Below are 20379 nucleotides of genomic sequence, written 5' to 3' on the forward strand. Positions count from 1 at the left end.
ACTTATATGTAGCCTGCTATGCAAGTATCAAAGGGGTAAATTTTCATCTCCGGAAACTGAAAGTTGCAAACATAAAGCATCATTTTGGCAGTCTTGTACTCATCAAATAAAAAGTCTAACTTTGAGATGCTTAAGTAGAATTGCTTTAGATGATAGAAGAAGAGGACTCATTGTAGGTTTTTGATGCCCTATGAATTTCCAGTGGAACTACGAAAATGTGTAAATGTGCGTGGTGTGAGTGGGGCAGGAGAGCAGAAATTATTTACTTTTCTGGCATTTAAAATATGCTGTTTATTTTAAAAATGCATTTTTAAAATATCTTGACACCAAGGTTTTTGTGCGGATTTTCAACTAAATTGAATTAAGAGGGTTGCGATGCTTCCATACTTGGGATAACTTTTATTATTTCAAAATGCATTCTACAGTTTGAACAACAGAATACTTGACCATATGCTGCACATTAGTGTGCAACTTCGTTAGAACAGAAACATTAGATGCATTCAAATACAGCAGTAAATTGAATTTTTAGAATAAATTTGTCAGGTGATTCCATTGAAATCACGCTTGTTGCTTGTATTCTGTTGCTTCTTTTATTTGTGTTCAGAATATATTCCATCCTCATTTTATCATTAGGGAGAAATTTTCTGTGGATATATGCTGGTCAGATTTGGGGTGGGGAGGGGCAGAAAAGAATCAGTCCACAATACCAGTTTTCCAGGCCTATGTGTTTCTGGTATTCTTGGATTGCACTAAAATAACATGTAGCTATTTGAAGTGACTTACATCCCATCTACATTACAAAAAAGGCAGGAGCAGGAAACTTTTTTTTTTTTTTTTTTTTTGGCCAAAACAGGTTAGGCGTAATTTGGTTAAAAGGGCTCTTGAAAACCAATCCTGAGACTACATCACTGCCTAGTTGTGGGAAAAGGTTAAAATGGCTTTTGAAAATCAACTAGCTCCTTTCCAGAATGGGACCAAACTGTTTTTTTATTTGTTTTTAATAACTCTTCTTGTCATCATTGTTGTTGTATAGACGGGACCTGATATATCGTCAGATAAAATGAGTCTAATGTCACAGACGTAAGGGATGGAGCAGAAGAGTGTTGCCCTTGGATCTACTAACACATGATGGTTTCTTGTATATGCCACTGCCTGGCAAGCAGTTTATTTGTTTTAAAATGCAGAACATCATTTTTTAAGTGATTAGAATAATTATTTAGGTTAGTAACTGACATTTGAGTAAATAATAAGATATAGAAAACAATGTACTTAGTAAACTAGATGGGAAATGGGATGTACACCCATGGCAAATAACAGCTGTACTTCCCTCTAGCAGGGTGGATAAAAATCAATTTTTTTTAAAAAAATAAAAAAAATTGGATTTTTTTATGTAAATCGGATTTTTTGATAGATTTTTGTCCTCAAAAAGCATTTTATCTAAAGATAGTTTTAATTAAGATACATTATAGCTCAAAGATATCTCATCATGGAATAGGGATTATAAATTCTAATTCTATAGTATGAGACAATATATTCATGTAATGTTTAAGAAAAGGTTTGTAAATGAGTTCCAATAGTTCATGGATTGGGGACCCAATCTTATGGGGTTCCAGGGACTTCTGTATAGATTATTTAGGTTAATCTTTCTATCTACCCAATGGGACTAGTGCTCAGTCCAGAAGATACCATCAGCGATGCTTAGTTTTGCAGTTCTCAAACTGTGGATTTGTGTCTCCAGAGATAACATGCTCGTTAACAGCAAAAATGTTTTTAAATAAATAAATAAATAATATATAGAGGTGAGAAATAACAGACCTCAACCCTATTGTCCCTCTGCAAATTTGTGTACACAGAGTCAATCCCTTACTTCTCTCTAAAAGTGCAAAGTTTCAAAAAGTTCAATAAATAAAAGATTATTGTGGGCGGAATAGATCTGGACAAGGAGAAGAATTCTGGAGATAAATGTGAGAAGGGAGGGACAGGCAGTAGAAACAAAAGGGAAGGTGTTTGAGCAGCATATTCCAGAAGTCTTGAGGTCTTTCTGAGTGTAGCCTTCATTGATTTTGAGATCTCCCATACCATTCTCTCACTAGAAGGGAAAACCAATAATGGCAGCACGCCGTAAAAGAGACCCAGTTTGGGAATATTTTAATGAAGTTCCTCTACCTGTGGGTAAGACAAGCATGCATGCAAAATGCAAACAGTGCAACAAAGAAATGCAAGGCCTGAATGAAACAACATCATGAGAAGTGTTCCTTCTCAGGAGGAAGCTGCGTTGAAGATGATGAAAGGAACATATCTGAACATGCAGGATCTTCAGGTTGGTAAACATTTTTATTTTATACTTCTTTCTTAAGGACTGCCTGTCTTCCATCTGGACTATTCTTGAATTCTCATGTTTGAGCAAAAAATATAGTTGTTACTCTATGGTACTAAAATTTTAGATGCAGTTGTGATAAAAAAATAAATAGCTGGAATAGGCAGATCTTCCTGTTACAATTTCACCTTTAAAGTAGTACTGAGTGTCAATGAATAATACTAAATGAGCAGTATGGTAATAATAATTAAATAACTGCATTGACTTCTTTTGTTTAGGAGAATCCATCCTCAACATACAGGATTCTGAAGACTATCCACCTTCAAGATCACCATCATTTTCATAGATGTAGAGTTATCTGCCAATGATAGTGTTTCGGTCACATCATGTATGTCACATAGCCACAGTATACCACTTGTAGCAAAAAGAAAAAAAACCTCCATCATCCAGAAACAACCATAGATAAGTTTGTGATAAGAACCAGCAGATTACAAAAAGAGGTAATGGATGAAAAAATTGCCTGGTTTGTTTATGCAACAAACTCTCCTTTCCGTATGGTTGAGAACCCACACTTCATTAACATGGTTCAGTCATTAAGACCAGGATACAGTTCATCCAACAGAGCAGGCAAATTGCTGGATAAAGTGTATGAAAGAGAAATTGAGCAGTGTGCAAAAGGTTAGAGGGTAAAATTGTTAACCTGAGTCTTGATGGGTGGAGCAATATCCACAATGATCCTGTTGTATGTGCTTGTGTGACAATAGAAGAAGGGAATGTCTTCCTTACAGAAACAATTGATACATCAGGAAATGCACACACAGCAGAATACTTGCAAGAAGTAGCAGTAAAAGCTATAACAAACTGAAAAAAAATTCAAATGTCTAGTACTCAGCTTGGTCACAGACAATGCTGCAAATGTATCCAAGGTGAGAAGAAATTATTTAGAAGAGAGTGAAGAGAGTCCCAAGCTAATAACACAGTTGCAGTGCTCATTTGATGCACCTCCTAGCCAAAGACTTTAGTGTTCCAGAAATAAAGTCTAATGTTGAAATTGCAAAATACTTCCGTAACAACCACTTTGCAGCAGCTACTCTGAAAAAATTGGGAGGAACCAAGCTAACTCTCCCACAAGACGTGCAATGGAACTCAGTAGTGGACTGTTTAGAGCACTATATCAAGAACTGGCCTAATCTGATGACAGTTTGTGAACAAAATTGTGAAAAAATAGATGGCACTGTCACAGCCAAAGTTCTCAACTTTGGGCTTAAGAGAAATGTTGAACACATGCTGAGTACCCTGAAGCCTATTTCTGTAGCCTTGAACAAAATGCAGGGAAATAGCTGTTTTATTGCTGACGCTGTTGAAATTTGGAAGGAACTGAGTGAGATCTTAAAAAGAGAAATATGCAATGAAAGAGTTAAATTTCAAGCATTAAAAAAACGAATGGGACAAGCACTATCTCCAGCTCATTTTCTTGCAAATATTCTCAATACTTGGTACCAGGGTCAAACCTTAACTGCTGAAGAAGAGGAGTTGACTATGACATGGACATCCAGCAATCATCCCTCCATAATGCCAACTATAATAAACTTCAGAGCTAAGGGTGAACCATTCAAGAAATATATGTTTGCTGACGATGTTTTAAAGAAAGTCACACCAGTGAACTGGTGGAAGTCACTTAAGCTCTTGGATTCAGAGACTGTTGAAGTGATAATCTCACTTTTAACAGCAGTAGCTTCTTCTGACGGTGTAGAAAAAAATATTTTCTTCCTTTGGACTAATTCATTCCAAATTGAAAAATTGTTTGGGACCTGAAAAAGCAGGAAAGCTTGTTTTTCTTTTCCAGATTATGAACAAACAAGAAAATGAAGACAACTGAGTTAGCTGCAGAAGCCAATATTTTAAGTTTCTCATGTTGACCTGGCTGACACAGTCGATTTAATTTTTTTTAAAATATTTCATTTAATAATTTTAGTTAAAAACAATTTTAACAAACAAACCTGATTTTAAAAAAACTTGAATATTTAACTAAATTCAAAAATTCATATACTTGTTTTGTTAAAATATTATATGTTTGCTGTTGAAGAAAAAAATCCAGAATACAAAACGTTGTTTTAGTTAAATAAAACAATTTAAATGTCTGTCTGGTGATGTTCTCTTCCTAATACAGAATGGCAAGAAAATCCTCCAAATATTAATGGTTAACCTGTTGAATTGGAGATAGTTCACCTCCCAATGACTTCATAAATATCTGCTTCAATTACCTTTGGTAAATAAAATAACCAAACAATCATTCATTTTCTGATATAGCTGTAAAACTTATCTGAAAAGTTTTCAAAATAAATCACTTAAAAATGTATAGTGTGTACCTTCTAAAAATGAAACCTACATCTATCTCTGAGTTGTGAAGAATATGTATTAAGGTTATAACAACCAACAAGAATGCACTTTTATGTAGAAATCCATGATTACATTGAGTCTTCCTGCCTAGTGATTTAAATCAAATCCACTCTGCCCTCTAGATCAAAAGGGGAAGCAGAAAACTGTAATATTAGTTTAGCTGAATGGTGTGTGTGTGTGTGTGTGTGTGTATATGTATATGTATGTATGTGTGTGTGTGGGGGGGGGAGGTGGGGTAGCTGGTATGGGGGCAAGGGACAAAATGAGACATTTCAAAATATATATTGAACTTTTCTTTCTCTGAGAGAGTTCCAGTATGCTGCCACAAACCAATATGACCTCCATCCCCCCACCTCCTCAAAAACAACTCTTCAAAGTCTGAGCCATTTAGTTAGGGGTCCTTTAAATAAACTGCTTAACAGGTTCAAAAGTACATTTAAATGTAAAGAATATAAACCCATGAGGTTTTATAAGTATCCTATGGCCTGTCACTAATCTTGTCTGAGACTCAGGGTGGGTGAGGAAAAATCTTTTATTGGACCAACTTCTGAACGTGAAAGAGACAAGCTTTCTTCAGCTCTGTGTAGCTCAAAAGCTTCTCTCTTTCACTAACAGAAGTTGATCCAATAAAAGATACTACCTTTAGTCTCCTGGGACCAACATTGCTGCAACAACACTGCAAACACTAATTTTATCTGTCACTCTTTGTCATTTTAACCCTTTTCTGTTTGTAATAGTACTCTTAAATAATTGCCACGGAATAATCTTTTTAAGTATCTGGAATTTCTTCCTGTGAAACACTTCCCATCAAGGTTCCCTGAGCAGCTATCAAAAATGTTAGTGACTTGATTGATTGGGGCAGGGAGGATATTAAATACATTACTATCTTTTTATTTCAAATATGTCATTTTAGCAGTGTGCAAACTTGCTTTGGTAGCCTTAGTCCTGGAAAATCTTTTTGTGTGTGTTTTGTTTCCCCTGTCCCATCATCATGTATGTTTACCTCTTTAAGGAAAGTATCAGAGGGGTAGCGGTGTTAGTCTGGATCTGTAAAAAGCAACAAAGAGTCCTGTGGCACCTTATAGACTAACAGATGATTGGAGCATAAGCTTTCGTGGGTGAATACCCACTTCGTCAGACGCATGTAATGGAAATTTCCAGAGGCAGGTATAAATATGCAGGCAAGAATCAGTCTGGAGATAATGAGTTTAGTTCAATCACCTCAACTGCTAGAAGAGGGCCTCACCCTCCCTGATTGAACTAACCTCGTTATCTCCAGACTGATTCTTGCCTGCATATTTATACCTGCCTCTGGAAATTTCCGTTACATGCGTCTGACGAAGTGGGTATTCACCCACGAAAGCTTATGCTCCAATACATCTGTTAGTCTATAAGGTGCCACAGGACTCTTTGTTGCTCTTTAAGGAAAGGCAGTAAAGTCCTAAAACATGAATTAGGTATCTCCATTTGTTAGCTGCTTTTCTCTAAAATATGTAAATCAATCTTTTGTTGTCACCAGATTTAAAATGTAGAAAAGATCGAAAGAAGAAGAAAAGGGTGACACACATCATCTCATTTGATGAGGAGGAAGATGAACAAAATTTAGGAGATACTTTAAAGACAGCAGTTGCAGGAGAAAGCTCAGAAGAGAACTCAGACAAGTCTTCAGCTTTTGTGTTCCCTTCCTCTGAAGGATCTCTTGTACAAAATTTAAATGGAAATCAGAATACCCATTTGTGGAAAAGCGATTCCATGTTTTTGAATGGAGAGTGTACTTACCAGAAGCTTGATGTGAAGAGTATTGATGATGAAGATGTGGATGAAAATGAGGAAGAGATATATGGAAAGGTACTGGGAAACAAAGGCATGGAAGATGAAACAAAAGTTTCAGAAAAGTGAGTACATAGAGCCAAAACTAAACTGTCTGTGCAGTTCTACTTTGCTTCAAGTGCTTCATAGGAACAGGAAAATTAATTTGCCTAACCTATAAGATCCCTAAACTTTTACCTATTTTTAGAATCAAACTATAACTTACCCAAATAATTCACATGGTAAAAATGTAAAATCTGGTATTCTTCACTTGTTATTTCTGGCAAGGACCAGAAGAAAAACGTGTGAGATTTCCAGGAGTTTCCTTACAAGATTTCCAGCTGAGTTTTCAGACTCAAGTTTCAAATAGTCATCCAAACTTCTGGATGATAAATTCAAACCAACCCTTACCCACTGGAGATTTTCCCATCCTTTGTATGTGATCACTTGGATTTTGGTTGTAAAGTCAAATGTTTGTTTTTTAAATGGGAGGTTGGGGGAAACAAAATACATAGTTAAATGACACAGTTTTAATATTTTGTTTTTTGAAATTGCATCCCCCATCCTTTTCCTGATCATGTTTGGCAGACCACTGGGCACTGAAAGTGGAGAACAGGGCACTGTCCAGCCTGCCTGTCTACTTTGGACCAGCCAACTCTGCTGTGAATCTGTGTTATGTTTGAAACATTTCTTCATACATCTAATCACAAGGATTGGGGTCGGGGAGGGGAGAGGGAACTGAGATACAATTATTTCCTAGCATAACTCATAGCAACTTCTATCCTGAAAATGCTGTACAAAATGAATAATTATATATTATATTTCAAAGAAATTCATAAAACACTGATCACTGCCCATCATATGTTTTTATTTAGGCCATATGATGGGGACACATGCAATTCACAGATATGCACTTGGACTCCCCTGCAGATCCTGAATGATAATTCAGGTATTCTGTTTCCTGTCAGTGCTGTTGGTTCTTACTCCCAGATTGGTAGGTATTTACTATTATCTAATTTCAATAAACTGCTCTAGTTCTCTACTGTGTTCAAACCATGTTCTGGTATACCATAATTTTATACAACTTCAGTGCTATCATTCTTGATAAACATATAAGTTCATATTCTACCTGTATGTATTTGATTTGACATGCTATCAATTCCACATGCTTCTCTTTATTAGTGATTGTAATACAGTAGCCATGTATTATTTATATGAACTCCCGAATCTCTCAAATGGGCTTTAGCCAGCCATATACTAGAATTTGGATTTTAAGTAAATGGAAAAAAAAATACCCTTTTTAGCTATAAAATATAATTGCATCTGTTTTGGCATATATTGTGTAAACTTCAAGAAGTCAATTCCCTTTTTATTCTCCACCACATTTTCAGCATGCATTCTGACTCGATGAATGTTCTATTCATATCCTCTGAATTCTAACTTTGTGCATTACACAATTTATTTAAACAATGAGGAGTCCGGTGGCACCTTAAAGACTAACAGATTTATTTGGGCATAAGCTTTCGTGGGTAAAAAACCCACTTCTTCAGATGCATGGAGTGAAAATTACAGACCCAGGCATAAATATATATTGGCACATGAAGAGAGGGGAGTTACCTTACAAGTGGAGAACCAATTTTGAAGGCAAATTCAGTGGTTGTGGTCCTCTCCGAATAATTGATGAGGAGGTGTCAATACCAAGAGAGGGAAAATTGCTTTTGTAGTGAGCCAGCCACTCCCAGTCCCTATTTAAGCCCAAATTGATGGTGTTAAGTTTGCAAATGAATTGTAGGTCTGCAATTTCTCTTTGAAGTCTGTTTTTGAAGTTTTTTTGGGTTGAAAAATGGCTACTTTTAAATCTGTTATTGAGTGTCCAGGGAGATTGAAGTATTCCCCTACTGGCTTTTGTATGTTACCATTCCTGATGTCTGATTTGTGTCCATTTATTCTTTTACATAGAGACTGTCTGGTTTGGCCAATGTACACGGCAGAGAGGCATTGCTGGCACATGATGGCATATATCACATTTGTAGATGTGCAGGTGAATGAGCTCCTGATGGTGTGGCTCGTGTGGTTGGGTCCTACGATGGTGTCGCTAGAGTAGATATGGGGACAGAGAAGGCAACAGGGTTTGTTACAGGGATTGGTTCCTGGGTTAGTGTTTCTGTGGTGTGGTGTATAGTTGCTGGTGAGTATTTGCTTCAGGTTGGGGGGCTGTCTGTAAGCAAGGACTGGCCTACCTCCCAAGGCCTATGAGAGTGGGGGATCATTTTCCAAGATAGGTTTTAGATCGTTGGTGATGTGCTGGAGAGGTTTTAGCTGGGGGCTCTATGTGATGGCCAGTGGTGTTCTGTTATTTTCCTTGTTGGGCCTGTCCTGTAGTAGGTGACTACTGGGTACCGGTCTCGCTCTGTCACTCTGTTTCCTCACTTTCCCAGGTGGGTATTGTAGTTTTAAGAATGCTTGATAGTGATCTTGTAGGTGTTTGTCTCTGTCTGAGGGATTAGAGCAAATGCAGGTTGTACCTTAGAGCGTGGGTGTAGACAATGGATCGTGTGATGCCTCCTTCATGGAAGTTGGAGGCATATAGGTAAGTATAGTGGTTTCCGGTATAGGGTGGTGGTTATGTGACCATCATTTATTTGCACTGTAGTGTCCCGGAAGTGGATCTCTTGTGTGGACTGGTCCAGGCTGAGGTTGATGGTGGGGTGGAAATTTTTGAAATCCAGGTGGAATTCTTCAAGGGCCTCCTTCCCGTGGGTCCATATGATGAAGATGTCATCAATGTAGTGTAAGTAGAGGAGGAGCTCTAGGGGACGAGAGCTGAGGAAGCGTTGTTCTAAGTCAGCCATAAAAATGATGGCATACTGTGGGGCCATGCGGGTACCCATAGCGTGCTGCTGACTTGAAGGTATAAGGTGTCCCCAAATCTGAAATGGCTGTGGGTGAGGACAAAGTCATAAATCTCAGCCACCAGGTGTGCCGTGGCCTCATCAGGGATAATGTTCCTGACAGCTTGTAGTTCATCTTTGTGTGGAATATTGGTGTAAAGAGCTTCTACATCCATGGTGGCCAGGATGGTGTTTTCAGGTAGAAAACCTGATAGTTGGTACAATTTATTTAGATAATTAACTTAAAATTTAGCTAATGGAGGATGGACGTAGATCCATGCAGCACATGGGTTGTCTTGCACATTAATTATCTTGCTGATGCCAGAAAATGTGTGTTTTTCTATGAGTATTCCATATTATAATATGACACATCAGACATACTGGGGTGCTGTGGAAGAGCAAGTTCTTCTTCGAATGATTGTTCACGTCCATTACACATTAGGTGTGCGCGCGCCGCGTGCACGGACGTCGGAAACTTTTTCCCTCAGCGGCTCCCGTCGGGCTGGCAGGGTCCCCCCTCCCGCCAGAGCGGCGCCCTGCTCTAGCGTATATGTATCCCTGCGGGCCCGACCCTCCCTCAGTTCCTTCTTACCGTCCGTGACAGCATTGGAACAACTCTGTCTCTCGTCTGAGAGTGTCCCTTAGCGTAGTAGTTAGTGTTAATCTTAGCAGTTATCAGTTCTTTAGTAGCTAGTGTTAACTGCTAAGATTATCAGAACTTTAGAAATACTTTAGCTCCTTTGTGTTAGGTGTTTGGTCAATCCCGACACCGGCCCTGGGCGGCGGGGCATGCCGCACGCCCAAGGCTTCAAGGCTTGTGCCACGTGCCGCAAGCCTATGCCGATAAGCGATCCACACGACTCGTGTCTCCGTTGCCTGGGGGAAGCACACCAAAAAGAGCGCTGCAAGATCTGTAAGGCCTTCAAGCCCAGGACTAAGAAAGAGAGAGACTTTCGCCTTAAGTAGCTGCTCATGGAGACGGCATTACAGCCCTCCACTTGAGCGGCACCGTCAACCTTGGTGCGGAGTGCCCCGGCATCGGTCCGTGATCCGGCACCGGCGGGGCACCCTAAGCCTACGGCACAGAAACAGCAGGAACACCCCCGGCACCGGTCGTCTTTGCCGGCAAAATCGAAGGGCCAACCCAAGGCCCGAGGACGCTCCCCACATAAGAGGGTAGCGCCCGCAAAGACCTCGAGCGCCTAAGGGTGTTGCGGCCCCAGCACAGATCCCGGTGACAGTGGCTCCGGCGCCGAAAGGCCCGTCGAGCCCCGGGATAGGCGCATCGAGTGAGGAGGAAGGGCTGGAGGAGCTTTTGGAACAGCCCTCCACCCCGGACACATTTGAGGCAGCAAAGGACCTCATTGAATTGTCCGCTGAGGGCCCCCTCCAAGCTAAAGATAATCCGCCGAGACTGCCATCCAGAGGCAAACCGGCAATGGTGCGCCCATCCTGGTCACCATCTCGGCACCATTCACGGTGCCGGTCCCGGTCGAGCTCCGCCTCGGTGGAGTCCCGGCTTCCCTCCACGCAGAGAACCGCACAGCTGTTGGGCCCCAATAAGCGCCCGGACCGACCCAGCAGCCCTACTCGAGTAGGCACCGGGACGTGTCAGGCACGCGATCCCCGAGACCGACCACCCGCAGTCGTTCCCGGTCCCGAGGTCACCGGTACCGATTCAGGTCCAGGTCGGCAAGAGGCACTACTCTCCGACCCCGGACCGGCACCGTCCCACGGCACCGCCGTGGCCTTCCAGGTCACCGTCCGTGGTTTCTGAGGCAGACTCGGGCCGGTCCAGCAGATATACCCACAGGGCACAGGCCAGTAGGGAACACGAAGCCGCTTGGCACCCACAATGGGGCCAGCCAGGACAATGGCCATTCTGGACCCCTTGGGCCTACCACCAGCAAGGCCCCCCGTCCAGGACCTCCAGATCTGGCCCCTCGGGACACCGGTCCCGCTCTCCGCAGGGGCGCCCCTCCTCTCGCAAGGAGGTCATGGTCTCCAGACCACCGGAGCGAGAAAGGGCGGACTCGGCACCGAGCCCGGCACCGTCTCAGACCCACATCATAGGGCAAACTCCAGAGGAGCGGCCAGTCGGTGAGGAGTTGCAGGAAGAGGAAGACGCACAAAAGGCCCTAACCTCTTCCTCCTCACCAGACGAAGCAGTGGCGGGCACGACAGTGTCCGGCCCTCCCCCGATTGACCATCAGGCGCACCAGGAACTGCTCCGCCGAGTAGCCCTCAATCTGGGGTTTCAGGCGGAGGAGACGGTAGAGCAGGAGGACCCCATGGTTGACATCCTAAGCCCGGAGGGCCCCTCCAGGATTGCGCTCCCGCTCATAAAAACGGTTCAGTCCAACTATAAAACAGTATGGCAAACACCGGCCTCCAGTGCACCAACTGCGAAAGGTGTGGAGAGGAAATACTTCGCCCCCTCTAAAGGGTTCGACTTCCTCTTCTCTCACCCAACACCCTGTTCGCTGGTCGTCTCTGCGGTCAACGAACGAGAGCGACATGGCCAGCAAGCCCCGGCCCCCAAGGCCAAGGAGGCAAAACGCTTGGACTTATTTGGGAGGAAGGTCTACTCGTCCGGGGGCCTCCAGTTGAGGATTGCTAACCAAGGAATCCCTGCCCCAGGGTTCACAACCCAAGTTTGCGGCTATAGTGGACGAAGGGAAGGCAGTAGCCAAAACCTCTCTGCAGGCCTCCCTTGACTCCGCGGATGCAGCTGCTAGGACAGTCGCGTCAGGAGTAGTGATGAGGCGCTCGACATGGCTACAGGCTTCCGGCCTTCCCCCAGAGGTGCAAAACACCTTGCAAGACCTTCCGTTCGAGGGGTCAGGCTTGTTTTCGGACCAGACGGATGCCAGACTGCATAGCCTCAAAGACTCTCGAGCAACCCTCAAGTCGTTGGGAATGCACACCCCAGTGACACAGAGGAAACCCTTTAAGCCCCAACCACCGCAGAGGCAATACCACCCTCGTCCTAGGCAGGAACCGTACTGCAGAAGGGGCATGGATAACAGGCGTAGACGTAACAACACGCCTAACCAGGGCCAAAACCACGGCCAAGGCAAACCGCAGCCGGGAAATAAGCAAGGGTTTTGAAGCTGCGATCGAGGACAGCGTACCAACCCCTATACCGGATCCCCCTCTATGTTTCAGGGACCGCCTGTCCCAATTTTACCATGCTTGGTCCCGTATAACATCGGACCGCTGGGTCCTGCGCACGGTGGAGGCGGGCTACACCCTTCAGTTCTCCTCCCTCCCTCCCACCCCCCATCCCCGTCCCTCTTCAGGGACCCCTCTCACGAGCAACTCCTCATGCAGGAGGTGCGGGCCCTCCTCAAAGTAGGAGCAGTGGAAGAGGTTCCTCCGGACCTAAGGGGAAAAGGGTTCTACTCCAGATATTTCCTCATTCCCAAAGCAAAAGGGGGCCTCCATCCCATTTTGGACCTTCGCAGACTAAACAAATTTTTGGTCAAGGCACGTTTTCGTATGGTCTCACATGTAGTCAGACATGCCCGCTTAAGACTCAGGCCGTTACAGTTGTGGCTGGCCCAAACGTATCGCCCCAACAGAGACCCCTTGGACCTAGTAGTGACAATCCCAGCTCGGGTGTCGAACTCCCTCCGCTGGTGGCTCGATCAGCAGCAGGTTTGCGAAGGGGTCTCTTTCGCCACCCCGCAACCCACTCTGACGTTAGTAACAGATGCGTCGGATCTGGGCTGGGGGGCACACCTTGGGGACCTACGGACCCAGGGCTTATGGTCCAGGGAAGAAAAGTTGCTTCACATCAATCTGAAGGAGTTAAGGGCAGTTCGCCTCACCTGCCAGACCTTTCACGCTACCATAGAAGGCCACAGTGTGTCAGTTCTGACGGACAACACTACCGCCATGTTCTACATAAACAAGCAGGGTGGGTCCCGATCCTCTCCCCTCTGTCACGAGGCGCTCCTCCTATGGGACTTCTGTATAGCCCATTCAGTCCACCTACTCGCAGCATATCTCCCAGGGGTCCAAAACGGGTTAGCAGACCGCCTCAGCCGGTCCTACCACAAGCACGAATGGACTCTGAGAGAGGACGTCCTGCATTCAGTCTTCCGGAGGTGGGGGTTTCCCCAGGTGGATCTCTTCGCTACCAAGGACAACAGCCAATGCCCTCAGTTTTGTTCATTCCAGAACCTCAGCCCGGGCTCAGTGGCGGATGCCTTCGCAATTCCGTGGGGCGGGAGCCTGAGGTATGCCTTCCCACCATTCCCGCTCATCCACAGGGTCCTGCTCAAGACCCACAGGGTCCTGCTCAAGACCCGCAGAGACAAGGCGACAGCCATCCTCATCGCACCGGCGTGGCCACGCCAGCATTGGTTCACGACCCTGCTGGAACTGTCCGTGACCACCCCGATTGCTCTCCCCCTCCATCGCGACCTCATCACACAGGACCGGGGTCGCCTACTCCACCCGAACCTACCGTCGCTACATCTCACGGCGTGGTATCTCTCTGGCTAAACGATACGGAGCACAGGTGCTCCCACCAGGTCCAGCAAATTCTTCTTGGTAGTAGGAAGCCCTCCACAAGAGCGACCTACCTTGCCAAATGGAAGAGGTTCTCCCACTGGTGTGAGCCTTATCACATACAGTCTCTGCAGGCCTCTGTCCCATCAATTCTGGACTACTTGCTGCACCTCAAGCATCAAGGGCTCGCCCCTGCCTCAATTAAAGTGCATCTGGCTGCCATATCGGCGTTCCACCCTGGACAGTTGGGAGTTTCGGTGTTCTCCAACCCCACAGTAGTCCGATTCCTCAAGGGCCTGGAGAGGGTGTTTCCCTACTCGCGCCCGCCGGTCCCTGCATGGAATCTTAACCTGGTCCTAACTAAACTCATGGGGCCGCCCTTTGAACCCCTAGCCTCTTGCTCCCTCATGCACCTCTCATGGAAGGTAGCATTTCTAGTGGCCATCACGTCGGCTAGGAGAGCCCTCACTTCAGAACCTCCTTATACAGTTTTTTATAAGGATAAGGTGCAACTGAGGCCGCACCCCAAATTCCTTCCTAAGGTGGTCACGCAATTTCATATGGGACAGGACATTTGTTTACCGGTGTTCTTCCCTAAGCCCCATACGGACCCAAGCCACCGCAGCCTGCATACCCTCGATGTCCGTAGAGCCTTGGCATTTTATCTAGAACAGACCAGGCCATTCCGCAAGTCGACGCAACTGTTCATTGCCATTGCAGAGAGAATGAAAGGCCAGCCTATCTCGGCGCAACGCTTGTCAGCATGGATTGTGCTTTGCATACGCACATGCTATGAGCTCGCCAACGTACCAGCCCCGGAGATCAGGGCTCACTCGACTAGGGCCCAAGCATCCTCGGCGGCTTTCTTGGCGCAGGTTCCACTCCAGGAAATCTGTAAAGCGGCCACCTGGTTGTCGGTACATACGTTCACAGCCCACTACGCGATCCATCATCAGACCAGAGAGGACGCGGTGGTCGGCAGGGCTGTGCTTCAATCAATTGTTCTTTGACTCTTATCCTCCTCCAATGGTAAGCTTGTGAGTCACCTAATGTGTAATGGATGTGAACAATCACTCGAAGAAGAAAAAACGGTTACCTACCTCCTGTAACTGTTGTTCTTCGAGATGTGTTGTTCACGTCCATTACACTTCCCACCCTCCTTCCCCTCTGTCGGAGTCACCGGCAAGAAGGAACCGAGGGAGGGTCGGGCCGGCAGGGATATATATACGCTAGAGCGGGGCACCGCTCTGGCGGGAGGGGGGACCCTGCTGGCCTGACGGGAGCCGCTGAGGGAAAAAGTTTCCGACGTCTGTGCACGCGGCGCGCGCACACCTAATGTGTAATGGACGTGAACAACACATCTCGAAGAACAACAGTTACAGAAGGTAGGTAACCGTTTTTTTCTCTGGCATGTCTTCCAGTGTGGAAAGTGTTCCAGCTGACAGGTTTTCAGTAATCAGTGGGACTAAGTATACTGGCCATCTTGAAGACCACTGTGGACTTAAAATGAAATACCTTAATGGTTTCAGTGAAAATGTTTACAGTAAAAGATCTCATAGCAGGAATGTATAGTTGTCTTAACTAAAAAATGTAAACATTTCTGTTGAATTGTTGAACTGTTAACTAAAATAAAATTATTTAGAACTGGAATTTTGGAATATTTATCAATTTGTAGAGGTGTGCCTGATGAGGACAGTAATAAAAATATTTTAAAAGTAGCCAAAAAAAAAAAAAATTGTGCAGTCCTAAGTGTGTGTAGATAACAGTAAACAACAGTACACTTGTTTGTGTTGAGGTGTGAAAGGGATACAGAGCACAGGCTGAGAACCGTTATTTTGAGAGCAACAAATTTATGTAATTCCCCTGAGTTGTAACCCTGGTTGAGGATGCCATGACAATGCTCTTCCTGGGGGGGAAGCTGCGGTTGGAGGGAGAGAGAGAGGTGCATCTTAAATTCACAGTTAATGATATTCGATTGTTCAGGAGGAGGCACTTCATCAGTTGTTGGCAGCTTTCTTTTGACTTCTGTGAGCCCAACTCTGAAAGGTGCTAAGCATTTTCTTGAGATGTATTGAACAGTCTTCAACTTTCATTTACATTAACAGGAGTTGAGGACTCTCTGTACCTTGCAGAATCTGGCACTATATGAATAGCTAAATTGTGCACAGTATATAAATTAAGAGGACTTGATTCCCAATCCTGTCAGGTGCTGAATATTCTCTTTCCCGTTGCAATTGATGCAGGCGCTGCTCAGCACCTCAGAATATGGGAGATGTGAATATACTGTAAAACAAAGCTACCTGTAATTTTTCAACAGTTCACTGAAAAAATTGCTAGCATAGACGAGAACTAAGAATTACACTCATACTCCTATTTTTACATGGACTGCCAAAAAAATAACATGTTAGAGAGGGGAGCAAACAGCTGTGTTTCTGAAATCCTTAGCAGTTTATGCTGTATGCCTGACCAGGCGAACATGAACTTTGAGTAAACTCAAGTCAACATTTCAGTTGTGATAGAATAGATTTTATTCTTTAAAAAAAAATACATTATTTTAATAAATAGTTTGGTACTATCACTATGAAGTTTCGAAGTATTAAATGTCCTAAACACGTTAATAATATGGATGTTGGTTTTCTGTATGTCAGTTTGTATTGTTTGTGCCTGACATGGAATTTAGACCTCCAGAATGATTTCGTGACACAACGTCTACCTAAACTATTTAAATTTAAAAAACAATACCACTTGTCTAAAAGTGGAGATTGAAAGGTCAAGGAGTAACAGGATGCCACAGATGTAGAATGGCCTAATGCAAATTTTAATGTATTGACGTGGAACAAAGCTTTGGTTTCTGATAGATGCCTACCACAGACACTTCCAAATCCTGAAAAGCCTAATCGTTGAAGGACTCGAATATAGCTGATTCAAAATGATTATATGCATACTTTAGTATTATATTGCAATAGTAAAATTACAAGATTAATATGTGCAATAGGTGATGGTTAAATTTGTGTGTATAATTCACGTGTGTATAAAACTATAATGAATCTTCTCAAAAATAGAATTCACTGTTGGGTTGAGGCCAAGGAATGTAAAGTTTCAGTTATAGAAGAGAAATTTTAGGCAGATACTAACTAGAGAAAAATAACTTCTAACCAAAGTCACATGAAGTTGTTTTAATACAGGAATATACAAAATATGGCTGTTTGGCTGAATGCTATGTCTCAATCTCATCTGCTGGGTGCGTATGATAGCCCATTCTCTCTCCCCACTCCCCTACACCCCCCAACCATAAAGGTCTATGGAGAACTGAATTCTCATAGCAATTTACTTATTTGTCATCCTCCAATATCTACAGTAGCGTTATTTAGATGTTAGAGGAGCCATGGAGAAAATACAGGATTTCCGTAGGGACTGAAAGTGGATTAATTTGGATATACAGTAACTCCTCGCTTAACGTTGTAGTTATATTCCTGAAAAATGTGACTTTAAGCGAAACGATGTTAAGCGAATCCAATTTCCCCATAAGAATGAATGTAAATGGGGGGTAGGTTCCAGGGAAATTTTTTTCGCCAGCCAAGGACACCCCCCCCCCACTTTTAAACAAACAATTTAATACTGTACACAGCGATGATGATTGTGAAGCTTGGTTGAGGTGGTGAAGTCAGAGGGTGGAAGAGGGTCGGATATTTTCCAGGGAATGCCTTACTGCTAAATGATGAACTAGCTTTTGGCAGACCCTTCAAGGGTTAACCCATTGTTGTTAATGTAGCCTCACACTCTACAGGGCAGCACGAATGGAGGGAGGGGAGACAGCATGGCAGAGACAGAGGGTACGTCTATACTTACCCGCTGGTTCGGCAGCAAGCAATCGATCTTCTGGGATCGATTTATCGCGTCTTGTCTAGACGCGATAAATCGATCCCGGAAGTGCTCGCCGTCGACGCCGGTAATCCTGCTCTGCGAGAGGAGTACGCGCAGTCGATGGGGGAGCCTGCCTGCCGTGTGTGGACCCGCGGTAAGTACCTTGTATTTCGAACTAAGATACTTCGACTTCAGCTACGTTATTCACATAGCTGAAGTTGCGTATCTTAGTTCGAACTGGGGGGTTAGTGTGGACCAGCCCAGAGAGACGCACACTGTGTGTGAGAGAGGGAGATGCGCATTGGCCCTTTAGGTAGGCTGATCCCACTCTAAGTACACTGCCTTGTTAAGTAGATCAGAAAGTTGAGACAGCAGCTGCTGCTGCCAGGAAGCTCCCTCTGTCCTGAGCCCTGTCGTGTCCCTCCCCTCCCCCCATGGAGATGGGGTAAGTTGGGTGCAGGAGCAGGGGGACGGACGGACATCCTGACATTAGCCCCCCTCTCTCCTTCCCTTGCACATCAAGTAGGAGGCTCCCGGGAGCAGTTCCAAGGCAGAGGGCAGGAGCTGCACATGGCAGTGGGGGGCGGGAAAGCTGAACTGCCGGCAATTGATAGCCTGCTGGGCAGCTGCCACACAGGGAACTTAGGGGGGGCTGCCAGTCCACCCTGGTTCCAAGCCCCCACCAGCTAGTTCCAACGGGTTGCTCTTCCTGCAAGCAGTGGACAAAGCAGGCGGCTGCCAAACAACGTTATAAGGGAGCATTGCACAACTTTAAATGAGCATGTTCCCTAATTGATCAGCAACTTAACAACGAAACAACGTTAACCGGGATGACTTTAAATGAGGAGTTACCGTACTCTGACATTTAAATGGAAAGACCTTGGTAAGGCTAGCTTTTTTTATGGCCCATTAAAACTACCAAATCAGATGTACGTAACTAACAATGTCGTTACTTTAAAATTACCATTGTCTATTAATGTCTGTGTTCCTACACCTGTGCTTTCATTTCCTTCTGCACTGTTCCTAGTTTTTATGTTACTGCCCCATTCATCTTTCTTACACTCTTATTTTCATGCCTATCCTGTTGCCTTCTACAGATGGAACACTCTCTCCTTGCACACTGCACCCCAAAACCCATTTCTTTCCAGAATCCTTTTACCAACTCAGCAGTAATCCCTTACATCATCATTTTTCTGAATGATTATGATCCTGAGATGATATGGAACACAAACTCCAGGGCAGGGAGTGAGTCTGTAAAACTGAGTACATTAAAGATTCTTTATTTTGCCATAAATGTGTCACCAGAATATATAGTTTGATTAGTTACTTGGCTAATTGTTTAAAAAAATAACATGTTTGTTTGAATGTGTTCTCTTTTTAATGACTACTTAACAGTTCAGCAGCATTCCAAATGTATGCAGTTCAGAAGTAAAACCTTTCTTCCGTTTTGAATCTGCTGTGTATATTCCCATAGTTTTTGAGAACCATTAATTGATGAGGTAGATAAATGGGCAGTGTTTTTTAACAATTTTTCTGTATAATTATGGTGGTAAAAATCAAAGAATATAACTTGAAAAGAATTAAGTAATGTTGTACTGCCCTCTATTGTTGTTTCATATACTTGCAACTAATAAAATATCAGTAATTGAATAGTTGTATGCAGTGTTGTAGCTGTGTCGGTCCAGGGTACTAGAAAGCCAAAGTGGGTGAGGTAATATCTTGTATTGGACCAATTTTGTTGGTGAGAGAGACAAGCTTTTGAGTTTACACAGAACTATTCTTCAGATCTGACTCAGGCCTGAAGAAGAGCTCTATCTAAGCTCAAAAGCTCGTCTCTCTCACCAAAAGAAGTTGGTCCATAAAAGCTACTACCTTGTCCCAGTAGTTGAATAGAGAAGAACCGAGCAGTCCCTTTTTTTAGATTTAATAAGAATTCTGAGCCTCAGACCCCTATCAGCAACCTTTCTGAGTTTTTACATTTGTCTTTAAATTTTATATCAGGTTTCAGACCAAAACACCCACAGAGAGAAACTATTTTGTTTGCTAATATAATTTAAGTTATTTGATTTCTTTGTTTGGTTTTGCCTTTGTTTAGTTGACAACACTGGAGTTTGGTCTGTGACAAACAGTTGCTAATTACTCTGCAATGGTGGGAGGAAATATTTAGTGTTTTAATTGATTGGAAAATAGGGTAGTAGTATGAAAAGATTGTTATTAAAGCATACTGTTTGGATTGTTGAAGAATTGATATGGTATGTACTAACATCCTAATATTTCATCTTGATTTATAGGCTTATTACAGTGATTAGTATCAAGGCTGATATAACTTTGAAATTGTTACAATATACTTTTTCATTAATTTGTAAGGGTGCCTTGACTTCAGTTCTTATTGTAATGCTTCAAGGATGTGTCAAGACGCATCAAGTCTCCATGTTCTGCGAGGTAGCACAACTTGGGTTGAAATTCAGTTGCTTGGAAACAAAGTGGAGAGTTCAGTAATGACTCCACCATTTTAAAAAACAAACACAGACATGCCCCTCCTTATTCAACCCAACATCACTGTCAAAACATTGTCAACCT

The 20379-nt window shown here is 43.6% G+C and overlaps 1 protein-coding gene across 1 annotated transcript in view; it reads left to right on the top strand.

The window, feature by feature from the left end:
* SNX29 (sorting nexin 29) overlaps positions 1-20379 on the top strand; it is a 509283-nt gene that overhangs the window by 47954 nt on the left and 440950 nt on the right. Inside the window, exons 8-9 of the mRNA XM_065411740.1 lie at positions 6237-6612; positions 7402-7520. Of these exons, the coding sequence (XP_065267812.1) occupies positions 6237-6612; positions 7402-7520 (495 nt within the window). The remainder of the gene's footprint in view (positions 1-6236; positions 6613-7401; positions 7521-20379) is intronic.

Source organism: Emys orbicularis, chromosome 10 (assembly GCF_028017835.1).
Source record: "Emys orbicularis isolate rEmyOrb1 chromosome 10, rEmyOrb1.hap1, whole genome shotgun sequence".
Lineage (NCBI taxonomy): Eukaryota > Metazoa > Chordata > Testudines > Emydidae > Emys > Emys orbicularis.